Below are 18,203 nucleotides of genomic sequence, written 5' to 3'. Positions count from 1 at the left end.
AGAGAGAGAGAGAGAGAGAGAGATTTGGCTTATAATTTCGGGTCACAATCTATTTTAATGGAATTCAGTGCAGGAACTCATATAGAAGCTTAAAGAAGAAACCATCAAAGAATGCTGCTAGACTGGCTCACCTGTCGGCTCATGCTTAGTTAGATGTATTCTGCAGCTCAGTGCCACCTGCTTTCGATACCACCCACAGTGGGCTGGGATCTCCTACATCAATCACCTGTCAAGATCAATCACCTGTCAAGATGTTCTTTGTCAAACATGGCTTCAAGCCAATCTGATCTAGAAGTTCTCTTCTCATGTAGCTCTAGGCTGTGTAAAGTTGACATTTTAAGCTAACTATGACAAGAGGTAACTGGGGAAAACTGTACCTGAGTCTTGGTAGGTGTGTCTTTCTGTGGTTAGAACTTCTTTGCAAGTAAACATTCTTGAAGCAGTTAGGTTGTTCGCCTCATATTAGAAACTAAGACAAGGGGAAGGAGAAGAAGAGGATGAGATGGGAGGATTGTGGAGGGGTAACCTGGAGGGCATGGTGATATCATTTGAAATGTAAATGAATAAAATCATTAAATAAATAAATAAGAAACTAACTCACCTGGAAATTCTCTAAAACATGTACAGTAACCAGGAGTCTGCACACTCCAAATACACACACACTCACACACATATCACTTGAATTGTAGTATTTTTTGTAATTTTGTGGACGTTTCTAGAGGATCATGGGAAGACATATCTTAAAACAAATACCTAATCTCTTGAATGAACTTGTTTCTTCAAAAAGACAAGAACAGAGAGACCATACCACATACACACACAGACACAGAAACCACACACACACACACACACACACACACACACACACTTACTCAACCTTTAAAACAGTGCCACCAGCTGGTTACCAAGTGTTCAAACACATGATGTGTTAATGATACCTCCACCTATCTCTCCTATGTCTCTAGGTTTCTGCATCTCCTTAAAGTATTTCCTTTCTAAATCAGAACACTCAGTAGAGAAACCACATGGCTGGGTTCAAGCAATTAATAGAATGCACACTTCAAGTTACTTTTCAGTGGGCAGTTACCCTCTTTAGTTCTCCATGAAGGAAGTTCAAAAATAAAACTGGGGCTATAGTTTAGTTAGTAGATAGAGTGCTAGCTAACCATACACAAAGCTCTGGATTCCTTCTCAGCACTGCACAAGCCAGTCACAATACCTATCATATCCCTGCAATCCTAGCACTTGAGAAGTATAGGCACCAGGACCTCAAGTTCAAGGTCATCTTCAGCTATATTGAGAGTTAGAGCTCAACCTGAGCTACAAAATGTTAGGTTTCAACTCAAAACAGATGGCTGAGGTGCCTACTTAACGTATTAAAGCAGACTTGACCACCAGATTCTCCCTGCATATCTCCCCCACCTCCACCACCACCACCATAAACTTTTCTACCCCTGAGGCTGGGCTGCCTTTCCCCCAGTTGTCCTTCCCAAATAATTGAACTATTTTTGTTACCTGATCTTTTCCTCTACTCTTTTGGTCCTTCTAGCTGCTGTGCCTTGTACTTCTCCTTCCCTTCTCCCCTACCTCTCTCTACCTCTTCTGTCTACCTCTGCCCCTTCTCCACACATGACTCTTAGTCATGTCCACTCTAGACTCTTCCAGATGTCCCTGCCTCTGACAATGTCTCCATTTTATCCACAATAAATGTATAGATGATAGACCTATATAGATCAATGATAATTAAAAAGAGGCCATGAATTTGAGAGGAACTATGGGAAAATTAGTGGAAGGCCAGAATGAAGTTATTATTTTATAATTGAAAAGTATTATTTTAATTTATAGACTGTTGAGCTGGAGAGATGACTCAGTGGTTAAGAACACTAAATGCTGTTGTAGAGGACCTGGATTTGATTTCTAAATATACAGACAGGCAAAACACCTATGCATACAAAATAACAACATAGAAATAAGGCTTTAAAATTACTAATTGTTTATTCCTAGGATTTTTTTTGTGGGGGGGGGACCTGGGTTGATACTGTTAACTGCAACCTCTATGTTTGGTTTCAGAACCCAGGCAAGGGACTGAGGTGCATATTGTAGATGCCAAAATAGATCTGTCTTCCAGGTTCTCCCAGCATCCCTCAGTCCCTGCCTGGCATACTGTGCCCCCAACCTGAACTTTCCAGTCCAGGGGCTGGGCTGCCCTAGCCCCAGAAGCTCTTCCCTAAATAATACAGTAATGCAGATCTCTCTCTCTCTCTCTCTCTCTCTCTCTCTCTCTCTCACTCTCACTCTCACTCTCACTCTCACTCTCACTCTCTCTCTCTCTCTCTCTCTCTCTCTCTCACTCTCTGCCCCCTCCTTCTTCTTCTTCTCTACCTCCTCCTTCTTCTTTTTTTTACCACCCACATGACAGTATAGTATAGAACGAACAGAGTTTATTCAGGGCACAGGGAGGGCAGTTGAGAGGGTAGTAGAGACAGAGAAAGGCAGAAACAGAGAGTGAGTGCAGGAGTAGAGTAGTAGAAGCCAGCCATGAGCATATGGAGGGTCATGAGGGGAGAGGAGGAAGTGGCAAGAGTACAGAACAAGAGCAGGAAGGCAAGAGAGAGCAGAGGGGAAAAGCAGCTCCTTTCATAGAGAGTTAGGCAGACCTGGGTACTGCCAGGTAACTGTGAGGCAGAGCTTAGACAAAATGCTAACACACAGCACCACCCAGTGTGTGTTTTGTAAACTAGCCACAAGTCTTGCCTTGGACACCTTTCTCCTTCTTTTTCCACTCCTCTAACTCTACATCAGTCAGGAGCACCTCCTCTAGGAAGCTTTTCCTGCCTTTCAGTTGGGTTGAACCATTATTCCATCAGCGTCCAATCCTATATTTACACAGCTGCCTCCTCTACTAGATTGACATCTCCTCAGATGCAGGGCCCCCTGCTGAGTCATTTTTGTGTGCCTGGCATCACTTAGTTCAGGGCCCCACCCATCATCTGCTCAAGAGATGTCCTTATAATGAATACATGTTTTTCCTCTGCTTCTTCTCCATTTTTAGCAATCACCCTTGCCCTTCTCTTGTGGTGAAATTAAGTGGTGATGATCCTACCTGGAAGACACTGTAGATTCAGGACAGAAACCAGTTATAAGCCGTCATTGGAGGGGAGGGATCTGTGAAAGATTGCTCAGCTTCGTCTGTCCTTGTCATCTTGTCTTTGCTACATTCAGTCCTGGTCATCTGTGTTTGCAAGGAAAACTGGACCTCTGCTCCTGAGGGAGCAGGGTTGGGCCTGTATTCATTTTTTGAAATAGGAGGGCAGATGTCTAGACTCAAACTCCTGAGTTAAAGTGGGAGGACTGAATACTGGGTACTCAGATCTGAGGGAAGCAGACTGGGGTCTGAAATTCTTGGTCTGAAGGAGGAGAGCTAGAGACTGTGACCCTGGGTCAAACAGAGACGTACTGATGCCTGGTCACCTGGGTCTGAAGGAACCTATGGACTCTTGTGCCCTGGCAGAGAAAACTCCTAGAGTTTGAAATCCTGGTCTGTCTCTCATGTACTCTGGTTTTAGAAACATCTGGTTTTATACAGCTGCTCCACCCAGTCAGGGTGGTGTTGAGGCTAGGCAATCAAATATCCAGCTCCTGGGTGGAGCCTGGGCTATCCCTTCCTAGCCACGGGAACTCCCCTTATCCCCAGATCTGGGCTTGCTTCCATCACAGGATCCATCATCCTGACACAGCCAGACACTAGGCAACACAGTTTCCCAGCAATAGCATCAGACATAGCCTGTCCTGCCCTGATACTGGGTAGTACCCAGTTTCCAACCATCAGAGACCTTCTCCCAGGTAGCCAAGGTCAAGCAAAGGCCCAACAAGGCACTGCACCAACACCCTGTATAACAAGGTTCTCACACCCTGGGTTCTCACCCACTCCTGGCTCTGTCTGGGAGAGTGCTGAATGGTTAGAAGAGATGAAGCAGTCAGAGGAAAGAAAAACAGAGAGACATAAAAAGCCAGAGGGGGAGAAGTGAGTGAGAGTCTCCCAAAGAGGCAGGCAGGCAGATGATAGCTAAAGAGACAGAGGGATAGAAGAGTAGACAGATAGATATACAGATTGTAGATTAGTGGAAGATGAGAATATTAATAGACCTGAGATGGGGAGAGGAGGAGAAGGAAGAGTGAAAGAAATGGGAATACAGATGAGTAGAGAAATATAGTCAGGGCATCAAGTACAAAATGAAAAAGTAAGAGAGTGAGACAGAGAGAGAGAGAGAGAGAGAGAGAGAGAGAGAGAGAGAGAGAGAGAGAGAGAGAGAATATAAACTTCATCAGCATCCCTCACACAGCAGAATGCAGGAAGAGACAACCACTGCCACAGACTGAGCAAAACTCATCACTGTATACTGAGAGGAACTCTGAAAAACATAGTCTAATACATACAGACACACACACACACACACACACACACACACACACATATCCATCCTTACAAAAATCATGTAAAAGAGTGATAGGGATCACTGGCCTTCTGGCCCCCAGGAGAGCTAGGGTTTACTCTGGGAGACCCTTTTCTCTTCCCAGCTGTGTTCTGACCTAGTCTCCATCAGAGCACTGAGCCCAGACCACTCTATGGAGTCATTGCCTTCCCCCTGCCCGAAGTCAGATTCCAGTATCCCAGGCCTTAGCCCTAACCGGACTGTAATATGAACATATGTGTACACAAGTACACACACACCAGCCCAGAAGAGAACAGAGAATATTCTGGCTGTAGCTCCAGTCTGCTGTGAAACACATGCCAGCAACACAGGCACACCCACAGACATGCATGTGTGTGCACTTTCTCTATCTGCCCGTTGCTGAAATACGATTCTGGGAGGACATATTTGTAGAAACTCTGAGGAGAGGAAAAGTGGGCTATGGGGAGATGAGAGTGAGTGAAGAAGAGGAAGAGGTAAGGATGTATGGGGGCAGGACAGGGAGACAGGGAGATGTGGTGGTGACAGGGGAAAGATGGAGACAAAAATACAGACAAAACACAAGGGAGACAGCTGACGGAGATGAGAAAGAGAACTGGGGGAAAGGGCTGAGAGAGGGGGGTTGTGAAGGGCCAATTTGAGGGTCTGGTAAGGAAGGTCCTATCTGATGAGGGGGATGGGGAAAATGTCGGGAATTGAAGAGGGTGGAGCAGTATGACTGCCTGACCTCAGAGCCCCTGGTCAGACTTATCTGACGTCAGCCCTCCTCCACCCCCGCAATGTGTTGGTCTTCAAATGGCCCCCCTCCAGCTAACTTCAGACACACTCAGATTGCAGAGCAAGTCGGAGAGGAGAGAATCCAGGAGGACCAACAGCCATGAGACAGGTTCGTGTGTGAGTGTGTGTCCATGTGCGTGTGCATGCTCATGTGCGGTGTCTGCTGCCATGAGGGTTAATTACTACCGTATGTGTGACCATATGCATTGGAGGCTAGTAAGAATGTGATTGTATGTGCATTTGGTGTGTCCATATGTATCTATGTATGACAGTTCAGTGAGCACATGAAGTACAGTGTGTGTCTCTGTGTTCATCCTGTAAGGTTTGCCGTCCATAGATGTCTATGATTCTATAAATATATGTTTGTGTTCCCTAGGAGTGAAAGAAGATTTTGCCTGTGTATAACATATGCATTTTGGGTTTTGATTTTTTTTTATGGGATCAGAATCTACTTAGTTGAAATACATGCAGTCACCAATATTCAACCTCTCTTGCCCTGTAAAAATAGCAGTTTTATATGGTTGGGGTTCATTTTAACTGTTCAGTATTTCTTCTGAAACTTTGTTTCTATTCCTTCATCCCAGGCCCATGGTGGCTGTCTAGGTATTTATTCACATATTGCTAAGTCTTCTTGATAATGTTTCTTCCTGATGCTGAGGCCTTGTGTGCTCAGGTCCCCTGAATGACTGTCAGAGGAACCTTGTGTTCAGCCTGAGACACGGAAGTCTTCTGAAACATCGTGCTTTCAGTTGTGTGGTTCTTAGTGTTGTGGGTACAACTTTACCTGGAGGTATCTGTATTGCTGGCATCAAAAACTTCCTTCTAAGATGAGCTAGCCTTAGGAGCCCAGGCAGAGCTGTGTTTGAGACAAAAAAATAGGAACAAAAGAGTCTAAAAGAATAATTTTTATTGGTTATTTAAAATTTCTATCTCAAGTTGAGTATCGTACCTGAGGTCTTAGATACTTGACTGAGACGGGGGAATGCTTGAGTCTAGGAGTGTGAGGGTAGTTTGGACAACACAGGGAGACCCTCTATCTTCTTTAAAACCCCATGAAAACCCTAACTCATCTCTATTGTTCAGAAACGTAAACTGATCTGCAATATATTATTTTTAAATCCTCTTGAAAAGGTAAAGAGGGGCCACAAGATGCTCTAGGGGTTGAACGTGCTTGCTGCTGAGCCTGACAATTTGAGTTTGGTCTCCAAGACTCACATGGTAAAAAAGAGAGAGAGAGAGAGAGAGAGAGAGAGAGAGAGAGAGAGAGAGAGAGAGAGAGAGAGAGAGAACCTATTCCCATAATTGTCTTCCAACCCTCCCACCCCCCCACACACACAAGTACACAGCAAGGCACTGTGCATACATATGCCCACACGTATACATACACAAAATAAACAAATAACTATAAACTTTAAAAGAAAATGAAAGGAAATTAATTTTGGTAATTTATTTGCTCCAACCCAGAGTGTGAGATGACTATAAACTTTTCTACCAAAGACCAGGTGGTATCATTTGAGGACTGGAGAACACTGCATTCTCTGCTGAAACTATTCATCCTTGGTATTCTACCGTGTCCTCATGCTCGGGTTAAAAGGACTGGAGTTTTGAACTGTGTGTAACTTTCATTCTCCACAAAATATTTTTGTTCACCTTTAGCTTTAAAAGCAATTTGCAAATGTAAAACATTACTTACTTGTAAGTGGTAGTGGAAATTAGTGTACTAACAATTACTGTATACTTAAAAATATGATTGTTTGGGGCTGACAAGACAGCTCACAGAGCAAAGGTGCTTGCTGCTAAGTCTGATTACCTGAGTTTGCTTTCCTACATGTTGGAAGGAGAACTGACTCCCGAAAGTTGCCCTGACTTTCACTCACACACTATGGCATGTGTACATGTCATATGGCATACACATAAACACACAAACAAACATTTTTGGAACAGGGTTGTTTTAGGGATTAGAGATGTAGCTCAGCAGGTGGAGTGATTTCTCAGCATGCATAAAGACACAGGATCAATCTCAGCACCAAATAAACTGAGTGTGGCGGCTTACTTCTATCATCACTCAGAAGTTAGAGGCAGAAGCATCAAAAATCAAAGGACATTCTCAGGCACACAGTGAAACCAAGGCCAGCTTGGGGTTTATGGAACATTGTGTAGGAAACACGATGATCATTTTAATATTTTGCTAACACAAAATATTAATGAGGTCTCTTGTCTTATTACCCACCCCAGACTAAGACTGAAAAATACACTGTGTGTAGAAAATGGTTTATTCAGGTTTAGGTTTTTGTAATATTGACAGTTAAGAAGAGAGGGGTCATGTATCACACTTGGTCAAAACATATTTCAAAGTTTTTCAGTAACCAAACAGAACTAAATAGAAAATTTGTCTTAATTTGTGTATTTAAATTATGTATTTACATACAAAGTGCTCAGGATTGAATCCAGGGCCTCATGCATGCTTGGCAAAATGTTCTACTGAGCTTTACACCCACCATCTTTTTACTTTTGTTTTTAAACATTTATGTATTTGTGTGTGTGTGTGTGTGTGTGTGTGTGTGTTTGTGTTTGTGTTTGCTCACAACAGGTTTGGAGGTCAGAGGACATCTTGCAAGAATCTGTTCTCTCCTTCCTCTATTTGAGTTTTGAAGCTACACCTGAGGTCCTCAAGCTTAGTAGCAATTACCTTTACTTACTAAGCCACCTTGCCAACCTCTTTATTTTTATTTTGAAAAAGGGATTTACTAAGTTAACCAAGCGAGCCTTAAACTAGAGATCTTATATCATTCAGCCTCAAAAGTAGTTAGGAGGACAGACTACACCACTGCCATTTTAATGTCTATGTGTGTATGTGCTGTATATGTGTATGTTCAGCCGAGCTAGCTCCCCTGGAGGTCAGACGCCAAGATTAAGGTCTTCCTCTATCTCTTCCTCCACACCCTCACTTCTTTTTTAAAGAGAGAGTTTCCAGTGAACTTGGAGTTCACAATTTCAGTTACAATGACCCGCCAGCAAGCCCTAGGCATCTACCTGTCTGCCTTCTTGTTGATGGAATTACAAAAGAGTGCTCACTCTGCTCCTTTGTGTATGCTGAACAACGTCCTCAGCCCATTAATAGTAAATTTTAAATTAAGATTAGAAACTCACACACAGGTGAGAGTACCTGCCTTTCAGCTGTGGTCAATGTTGATTATGTTGTATAGATGTCTTAACCCACAGTCAGTCAGAGAGGGAGGATCTGGTAGCCTAAGACAGAGGATGCACAACAGCCAGATTGTCTGTGTCTGAACCCTAAATCCTCTGCTTACTACTTAGTTGACTTTTGGAGAGGGAAGTCATCTGTTTGGGCCTCAGTAACAGGACACAGCAATAAGACCCACTGCAGAGGTTTGCTGTAGAACAGGGTCAAGCTTCGGAGGTTGCCACTCATCCATTTTATGGACAAGAAGACAAAAACCATTTTCAGTCTCCTCTGATGTGTAAATACACATGGCCCTGGCCAATAACTGAACAGTAGAAAGGGGGCACAGTCCAGGCCTCTAGGAATTCAGAAGTACAATTCTACCACCTTTGGCTCTGTGGTTGCTCAACTGCCACAAGCTTCTGTCAACCCTCACCTTTGCTATCTATACCATTACTGTAAATGCTGTCACTGAGTGCTCTCCTGAGAGGAGAAATCAGTATAGAAGGACTGATTAATGATTAGAACCATGGGTTCAAGTCCCATAATCTTATATATAACTATTTGCATTTCCATGACTATGTACCTCTGCTGGAAAATAGGGATGATAAGAGTACTTACCTGGGGTTAGTAATGTAGCTCAGTTGGTAGAGCACTTGCATAAACTCAGCATGGTGGTTACATGCCTGGCATCCTAGCAATCCAGAAGTTCAAAATATCCATGGCTACATGTAGCCCACACTGGGCTACAGGAGACCTCGTCTCTAAAATAAACAAGTTCGTCTAAAAGAGTTAAGAAAGCACTTGATACACATTTTATATTAACTCTTTAGTACGTGGTATCATGTCCTGGCACAATGAAATTTTTGTTTGTGAAGTTATTAATGTTATTGTTTTTCTAATTGTAAAAATTACTTTTTTGCGTGTGGCACACCAAAGCATGTGTCTTAATCAAAGAACAGCAAATTGATTTCCCTCCTTGAATCCTGTGGGTTCTGAGGATCAAACTCAGTTGTCAGACTTGGAGGCAGGCACCTTTATGCCACCTACCAGCCAGCCCCATAGTATGGGCCACTATCAAAAACAGAGGAAAAGCCTGGGGAATTGGATTGTGCAATCCTTTTATATACAAGAGATGTTGAAAGTGGGGGAGGGGAAGGCATTGTAACTTACTTTAGTAGGCAGCCAGTAAAAGCCTGGCTAGGTGGCTCTCTCCTTTCTTCCCTGAACTCAAGAGGCTGAGGCTAGAAGACTGGGCTACATAGACCTTTTCTACTAAAAGGGGAGGGGACTAACAAAATTAGCCATTACGTTAAGATTATAGCCACAATTACTTCAAACGTGGTGCTCAGAGTATCTTCTTTGTAAGAAGTCCTGATATGCGGTTAATCGCATCTGATGTCCTTGCAAAGGACCTGAGTATGGTTCCTAAGATCTAATGGTTTCACAATTACCTGTGACTCCAACTCCAGGGCATCCCATACTCTTTCTGGCCTCCACCGGCACCAGGCACATTGTCCACGGACATACGTGCAGACAAAACACCCACACACATTAAATAGAAATAAACTAACCTTTAAAATATAAAATATTTCACTAAAAAGTTCTGAGATGTCACCATCCAGTTTAGGAGGAGGATTACCAGGAGTAAAGTCACCCCATCAGGCCCCCAGGGCTGATCCTTCTCCTTGGCCACCCACAGGACATGCCAAAGCCCTCAGAGGCAGCGCGTTGCTGCTCAGGCCTGGCCCGGCGGGCGCTCACGATCACCTTCGCCCTGCTCATCCTGGGCCTCATGACCTGGGCCTATGCCGCAGGTGTTCCTCTGGCTTCTGATCGCTACGGCCTCCTGGCCTTTGGGCTCTATGGGGCGTTCCTAAGCGCGCACCTAGTCGCACAGAGCCTCTTCGCCTACCTGGAGCACCGGAGGGTGGCAGCGGCTGCGCGGCGCGCCTTGGCGAAGGGACCCCTGGATGCGGCCACTGCACGCAGCGTGGCACTCACCATCTCAGCCTACCAGGAGGACCCCGCCTACCTGCGCCAGTGCCTGACCTCCGCGCGCGCCTTGCTGTACCCGCGCACGCGGTTGCGCGTGCTCATGGTGGTGGACGGCAACCGCGACGAGGATCTGTACATGGTGGACATGTTCCGGGAAGTCTTCGCCGATGAGGACCCCGCCACCTATGTGTGGGATGGCAACTACCATCAGCCCTGGGAGCCAGTGGAGATGGCGGGCTCTGTGGGTGAAGGTGCCTACCGCGAGGTGGAGGCTGAAGACCCCGGGCGGCTGGCGGTGGAGGCGCTGGTGAGGACCCGCAGGTGCGTGTGCGTGGCTCAGCGTTGGGGCGGCAAGCGCGAGGTCATGTACACGGCTTTCAAGGCACTGGGCGACTCCGTGGACTATGTGCAGGTGAGTGACGGTTTTCCCCGGGACACTTGAATGATATCATAACCCCCCCCCCCGCCACACACACACACACGCACACACTTCAGAAAGAATAGGCTGCATCCAAGTCCATGCTTGGGAGGTGGAGGCAGAAGAGTCAGAAATTCAGTCCGGTTTGAACTTTTATCCAACCTCCAATAGACCATCTATTTTTCAAAGCAGATAAGAGTCAATTTTGTCTTCTCTTAATATTCTCTCTCTCTCTCTCTCTCTCTCTCTCTCTCTCTCTCTCTCTCTCTCTCTCTCTCTGTGTGTGTGTGTGTGTGTGTGTGTGTGTGTGTGTGTGTGTGTGTCTGAGAAGAACATCAGGTGCCCTGCTCCATTACTCTCAGTTTTCCTTATTCCTTTGAGAACGGCTATCTTACTGAACTTAGACCTAGGCTAGCAGTCACCAATTCCCAGTCACACACACACACACACACACACACACACACACACGCACACAGCGTTATGTTACAGGCAGGCATATGCAGCTACACCTAGATTTTTACATTCTGGGTCCTAAAGCTTGTTATCTGCCCAGCTATCTGCCAGACTTTGAAACCTTTCTTCTTTCATCACCGCACGTTCAGGCTGTCATTCATTCATTCATTCATTCATTCACCAACTAACGATGAACTGATTTAATGTGGCTATTTAGCCAATCTTATCTATCCATTTGATATGAGTCCTTTATTCCTTTGACGTGATTCTTTTTCTTTCAATGGTACATGAAGCGATACAGTGAACTCACTCTATCCATTTGTGTACTGATTGCTGTGACAAAATACCAGACCAAAGCAACTTAGAGAAGGAATGGTTTATTCTCACTCACCGTTTTATGGTACAGTATATCACGATAAGGAAGGAATGGACTCAGGAGCTTGAGAAAGCTGATCACACTTACTCCTGCAGATAGGAAGCAGAGGAGACAAGGAAGTGAGACCCACTAGCTGTCCTCCAATGACCCACTTCCTCCATCAAGGCTCTACCTCCTAAAGGTTACATAACCGTCATCCTACCTCCTATGAGACCAAGTGTTCAAACACATACATTTATGGAAGACATTTCACATTCAAACCACAGCAACACTGAATGAAAAAAAAAAAACCCAGTAAATCCATTACCTTCTTTCATTCATACAGCCACTGAAGACTGAAGGAAACTATTTCATCATACATTCATTCATGTATCTTTCTACTTATTCATTTAAAATAATGATTGATTCACTTATGCACCCACCAACCTAATCAGGCATCAAATATAATGTTATTTTCTTTGTTCATTCAATATGGAAATTCTTTTACTGTTCTACCCACCCATGCATTTTCTATACAACCAGTGTGGACCTCAACAACCTATTTTTTCACTTACCTTTTTAATATAGGGGCAGCCCCCCTTTTTTGCCTGTTTCTTCAATGTTGACATTTTGTCATCCATCCATCTAAGAAATATAGACCTTTATTTTGCCATATGTTCATCTATTCATTAGTCATTCACTAATATGCTACTGCCTTAGTTTCTTTTCATGTCACTGTGAGAAAATTCTCCAGCAAAAAACACCTTAAGGGAGAAAGGGCTTGTTTTGCCTCAGAGTTCAGGGCTAATTCTTCGTGGAGGGAAAGTCGCAGCAGCAAGGGCTTTAAACCATTGCATCCATGGTCAGGATGAATGCTTGTGTTCAGCTCACTTTTTTCTTTTTATATAATCCATAATCCCAGTCTGGGGAATAGTTTAAAGGGTCTATAGGCTTTTCCAAGCAGCAGCCCTGTTCAGGCTTCTGGTCTGATCCAGCTCCTTTGCTCTTCACAGGTCTGTGACTCAGACACAAGGCTAGACCCCATGGCACTGTTGGAGCTTGTGCGAGTGCTGGACGAAGATCCCCGGGTAGGGGCTGTTGGAGGAGATGTGAGGATCCTTAACCCTCTGGACTCCTGGGTCAGCTTCTTGAGCAGCCTTCGATACTGGGTAGCCTTCAACGTGGAGCGAGCTTGTCAGAGCTACTTCCACTGTGTGTCCTGCATCAGTGGTCCTCTGGGTGAGTGAAAGCAGTTTGGAGGGCTTGTGGGTGGGGAAGAAGGGAGAGAGGGAGGAAGAGGCAGGGTAAAGTTGAGGACAAAGGGTTGGGGGTCTGGATTTCAGATAACATAACATTGGGGCCAGTGGGTAGAGATGGTGTTAGAGTTGAGCTGAGTTTACTGGAGAGGGAAAAGGATGGAGACTGGGAAAGTGGCTGCAAATTAGTGAGATGAGGTTGCCATGGAGATGGGGTTGAGCAGGGTACGGAGAATGCAGTGGCTTTGTCAGGAGATTGGTGAGTTTGTGCATGCAGATTGTTCATGGTCAGGTGACAAACACATTGGAATGAGCTTGAGCCTAAGACTGGGGCTGTTTGTGGGGGATGGTGAGGTGCAAGGATGGAGGCGAAGAAGCATAGGGTGGGAAACAGAGAACATTGGACACATCAGAGGCTGATGCTTGGGTACTCCCCATTCTACCTAGGCCTATACAGGAACAATCTCCTGCAGCAGTTCCTAGAGGCCTGGTACAACCAGAAGTTCCTGGGCACCCACTGCACATTTGGGGATGACAGGCACCTCACCAACCGCATGCTCAGTATGGGCTACGCTACCAAGTAAGTTAAGGGGACCAAGTGGTCAAATGTGTGGAGCAAGTGAATGTCTTTGATGGAGAGATACAGAAGGGGGGGAGATAAATACCGTAAGAGGCAGAGGAATCATTTGTATTTAGCCAATGGCCTTCAAAGAGTTTGATATTAGGATAAAATTGGAGGTATTGTAAAGATTAGAAAGAGTTTTCATGAGCTCTTTTCATTAAATGGTCTCCACCAACCAAGAGAAGGTGAGAGTGTGTTAATTCTACATAGAAAATACAAGGTAGGTGGGTTCAGTGGGCTGTGTCAAGGAAACCAAGCCACCATAAAAGTGAAGTGAGAGGGTTAAGCTGAATGGATAGGGTGAGTGAAGACCAGTGACAAATTCAGCAAGAAAAAATAGGCAACTGCTGACAGAGGAGAGTGCCTGCTAGCCCCTAAGCACTCTGGAGAAGTCTTTCAGTCGCAATATCAGTTTGGTTACTAAGTCTCTGTTGGATGCTCTAGAGACACAGAAGTATGCAAAGGATGACATAAATTCTTCCTGCTTTGAAGAGACAATGTATCTATCAGGAGTGGTAACCTACATAGTATGTTTTGTGACTTTCCCAGAGAAAGAATAGTGATCTAATTTAATTTTTGTTTCTGCCACAATATCCTTGACTGAAAACAACTTGAGGGCTTGTTTGGCTTACAACTCCTGATCCCAGTGATTCAAGGCAGGAACTCAAGCAGTCAGTGATGTCACATGCACATTCAAAAACAGAGAGAGATGAATGGAACTTCTCAGGCTGCCACCTTCTGCTTACCATATAGCTAGCTTTCTCTACTGTTACACTGTTGAGTGCCTGCCCTGTGAAGTAGTGCTACTCAAGTTCACATGAGTCTTGCCATCGCAGTGAACAACCATGACAGTTCCCCACAGATAGGCCAAGGGCCAACCTGATGTAGATGCTCCTCAATGGAGGCTTTCCTCTCAGATGATTTTATATTGTGGCAAGTTGAGACTAACTGGCACAGATGTGAACAGACATCCATTTACCCAAATCAGGGCATAAATGATATACCAAAACAAATAACAAAGCAAAATAAAATCTACCCATGATTAACATGGTGCTATTTAGATTATTGGTTTACTTATGTATGAATGATTCTGAGACAGCTTTGACCGCTTACAAGAGCTGCATCTGTAGATACCCTGCAAGCAGCTCAACTGAAAAATCCTCCTTCCCCCTCCGTTAAGAGGGTTCTTCTTGTAACATTTTAAGCTTCTCCACTTTGGGTCTTGTAAGTCCCATGAGCTTCCATTAGCTTTTTAAATCTCCCCTCCTCCCTCCAAGAGAGTATGTTTCAGTTTGGAGAAAGCTGCTAGATTTGGAATAATCTCATTGTAGCCTAGGGCACCAAGAAAAAGAAGGCCAACATGAGTCCCCTTATGAAAGGCTCATGGGACCTTCACCAAAAATGAATGGTGGAGGACTTTAAGGAGAAGACTGGCATGTATCAGCATCCTCCAGACAGCTGGTTTGGATACAAACCAGCAAAGGCAGAAGCAAACAGGACATGGAGGGTGCCAAATGACACAAGGAAGACAGACTCTGTTAAGTACTGCCCTTGGCAATAGACTAGTTTGACTGATGTTGCCTAATAAATTAACTGCTTCTGACTACCTCTGACTTCCCTAATTGAGATTCTGTCTAACCTTGATGGGCGTGGCTAAGCCATGCAGGGACAGATAAATGGTTTCTGCCTCAGCCACAAGAAGGATTCCAACTGCTCTGTTCATAATTTCTTACGCAGAGACTAACCTGGGTAGCAGCCAGTCTCATCTTGCTTCTCATGGCAGATCCTGCCAATTTAGTCAGTACTTAGTCAAGTCACCAATGGTGTTAGTGTCAATGACTATAGTATTAGTCACTTCTGTAGTAATGGTGTTAGTCACAGGAAAAGCAGCAGTAGCTCACATTAAGTAAGCAGTTACTAGAAGGTCTTTGGCATTTTGATCTTCATGCAATCTGGGCTGTTGTAAATATGAAATAATGCTATAGGTCCGTAGAAAAGATGCTTTGAAGACTGGAGAGAGATGGTTCATTGATTAAAAGGACCTCTTCCAGAGGTCTCAAGTTGAATTCCAGCACTCCCATCTGGTGTTCACAATTGCCTCTACCTCCATCTACAGGGGATTTGAGACACTCTTCTGGACTCCTTGTGCATCCATACACGTGGGCATCCACCCCAGACACACACACACACACACACGCATGCACACATAATGAAACACATGGGGAAAAATAAAACAAATCTTTCGAAATCAAACAGAAGCTCAGAGAGGTTATGTATAGTAGCTAGTATTGTCAACTTGGCAGGCTGTATGATCGATCACCTAGAAGACAAATCTCTGGGCATGTCGGTCAGGGATTTTCTAGATTACATTCATAAAAGTGAAAAGACCCATCTTAAATTTGGGCAGCACCATTTTGTGGGGTAAGGTACCTCAGATTGAGTACAAAGTCGCAAGTTGGGCAAGCTAGGTTGAGTTGACTGGTAAAGGTTTGAGAACTGATTCCTGGAAACAGTCCACGGACCTCCACTCAATGCTTGAGCGTACTCATGCGCATTCACACCTTCCCACCACACACACAAACACACACACACACACACACACACACACACACACACACACCATTCATTCCGCTCTGCTTCCTGTCCATGGATGCAATGTGATCAGATACCTCATGTCGCTGTCTCTTTGCTTTCTCTTCCATGCCAGACTTCATCTCTGAACTCTGAGCCATAACTCTTCCTTCCTTAAGCTATCATTGTCATGTGTCTTGTCACGGTGACAACCAAACAAACACAGAAAAGAAAGAGAGAGATAGAAAAGCCCCAATAGTAGCGAAAGCGGTCACTTCGAAATTCTGCCAACTGGACAGCACAAAACACCTCAGCAATGAAGAGCACTGGCTGCTCTGGGAAAGGACCTAGTTTCAGTTGCCAGCATCCACATGGCCGCTCACAATCTCCAAGAACTCCATCTATAACTTTGTGATGCCCTCTTCTGACCTCCTTAGGCACCATGAACACATGTAGCACACATACATACATGCAAGCAAAATATTCAAGCAGATAAAATGACCTTAAAATTGAAAACTCCTGCCCAGGCCCCAAGGAGAAAAACACTGATGCCTTTCTTTCTTTGTGCTTGTCAGGTATACCTCCCGGTCCAGATGCTACTCGGAGACGCCCTCCTCCTTCCTTCGTTGGTTGAGCCAGCAGACCCGCTGGTCTAAATCTTACTTCCGAGAGTGGCTATACAATGCCCTGTGGTGGCACCGCCACCACGCGTGGATGACCTATGAAGCAGTGGTCTCGGGCCTTTTCCCTTTCTTCGTGGCTGCCACAGTGCTGAGGCTCTTCTATGCAGGGCGCCCGTGGGCTCTGCTCTGGGTGCTGCTCTGTGTGCAGGGCGTGGCACTGGCCAAGGCGGCCTTTGCAGCCTGGCTGCGTGGCTGCCTACGCATGGTGCTACTTTCACTCTACGCACCACTCTACATGTGCGGTCTGCTGCCTGCCAAATTCTTGGCGTTGGTTACCATGAATCAAAGTGGTTGGGGCACCTCGGGCCGGAAGAAATTAGCTGCTAACTATGTCCCCGTGTTGCCCCTGGCACTCTGGGCTCTACTGCTGCTTGGAGGCCTGGCCCGCAGTGTGGCCCAGGAGGCCAGAGCTGACTGGAGCGGCCCATCTCGAGCAGCTGAAGCCTACCACCTTGCTGCTGGGGCCGGTGCCTATGTGGCCTACTGGGTGGTAATGTTGACTATCTATTGGGTAGGTGTGCGGAGGCTGTGCAGACGTCGGAGCGGTGGCTACCGTGTCCAAGTATGAGTCTGGGCATGAAGATCCCCCTGAGGGCTCTTAGAGGAGGCAAAAGGAGTCCTTATGAGGTAGCCCCTGGAGTCATGGATTTCATGGGGAGTCAGTTTACCTTCTCTTTGAAATGATGGAGTCATTCAAGATTCTTCAGTATGGACTGTATTGGAACTCAAGACTTCTGGGTCTCTGGGGAGGGGTAATTTATTGATCAGGGAGTGGGGTTGTAGGACCAGGGCCAGAAGGTCTCCGCTTTCTCCCTGTTGCTATTTAATGTTTCTACTGTAAGATATAATAAATTTTTTATTTATTTTCTTCCAAGCACCTCTTCCCTCTTTCTTGTTACTGAGAATTTGGGACACAAGGCCCTGTCTGGTGTGGGGGATGTTTGAGTCTCCACAGGGCATGCTTCTTCCTAGGAACCAAGGTTCTATCTTCAGAAAACACAGTTATTAAAGTTGGGGAGCCAAGAATTAAGGGCACTGGCTTGTCTTCCGGAGGACCTGAGTAAAATTTTCAGTGTCCACATGGTGGCTCATGATCTGTGTAACTTCAATTCCTGGGAATCCAACATCTTTATCTGGCCTCTCATGGGTGTAGTGTGCAGACGTATAGATGCAAACAAAGTACTCAGACATCTTAAATATAAATTAAAGAAAATTCATTTATTAGCCAGAGAACGTGATGCACACCTATAATCCCTATCACCTGGAAGTTGTAGGCAAGAGGATGAGAAATTCACAGCCATTCTCAGTTACTTTTGTGTACTGTTGCTGTGAGAAATTAACCTGACAGAAGCAGCAAGGAAGAAGGAGTTTATATGGCTTAAAATTCCAGGCCACTGTCCATTATGGCAGGGAA

General features: G+C 45.1%; 1 protein-coding gene across 1 annotated transcript; it reads left to right on the top strand.

Annotated features, from left to right (window-relative positions):
- The first annotated feature begins 5,313 nt into the window (after positions 1-5,313).
- On the top strand, positions 5,314-17,663 carry Has1 (hyaluronan synthase 1). Its single transcript, XM_028766475.1, has 5 exons — positions 5,314-5,358; positions 10,136-10,843; positions 12,671-12,896; positions 13,361-13,493; positions 16,682-17,663. The coding sequence occupies exons 1-5, from the start codon at positions 5,350-5,352 to the stop codon at positions 17,355-17,357; spliced, it is 1,752 nt and encodes a 583-aa protein (XP_028622308.1). The 5' UTR covers positions 5,314-5,349; the 3' UTR covers positions 17,358-17,663.
- Positions 17,664-18,203: the final 540 nt, after the last annotated feature.

Source organism: Grammomys surdaster, unplaced genomic scaffold (genome assembly GCF_004785775.1).
Source record: "Grammomys surdaster isolate TR1022 unplaced genomic scaffold, NIH_TR_1.0 168, whole genome shotgun sequence".
NCBI lineage: Eukaryota > Metazoa > Chordata > Mammalia > Rodentia > Muridae > Grammomys > Grammomys surdaster.
Note: the sequence above shows the minus strand (reverse complement) of the source record. Positions and strands in the feature narration are given on the sequence as shown.

Coding starts and splice junctions, on each gene's coding strand:
- Has1 (XM_028766475.1), top strand. Junction 12,897..13,360: donor CTGCATCAGTGGTCCTCTGG/GTGAGTGAAAGC, acceptor CATTCTACCTAG/GCCTATACAGGAACAATCTC. Junction 13,494..16,681: donor AGTATGGGCTACGCTACCAA/GTAAGTTAAGGG, acceptor TGTGCTTGTCAG/GTATACCTCCCGGTCCAGAT.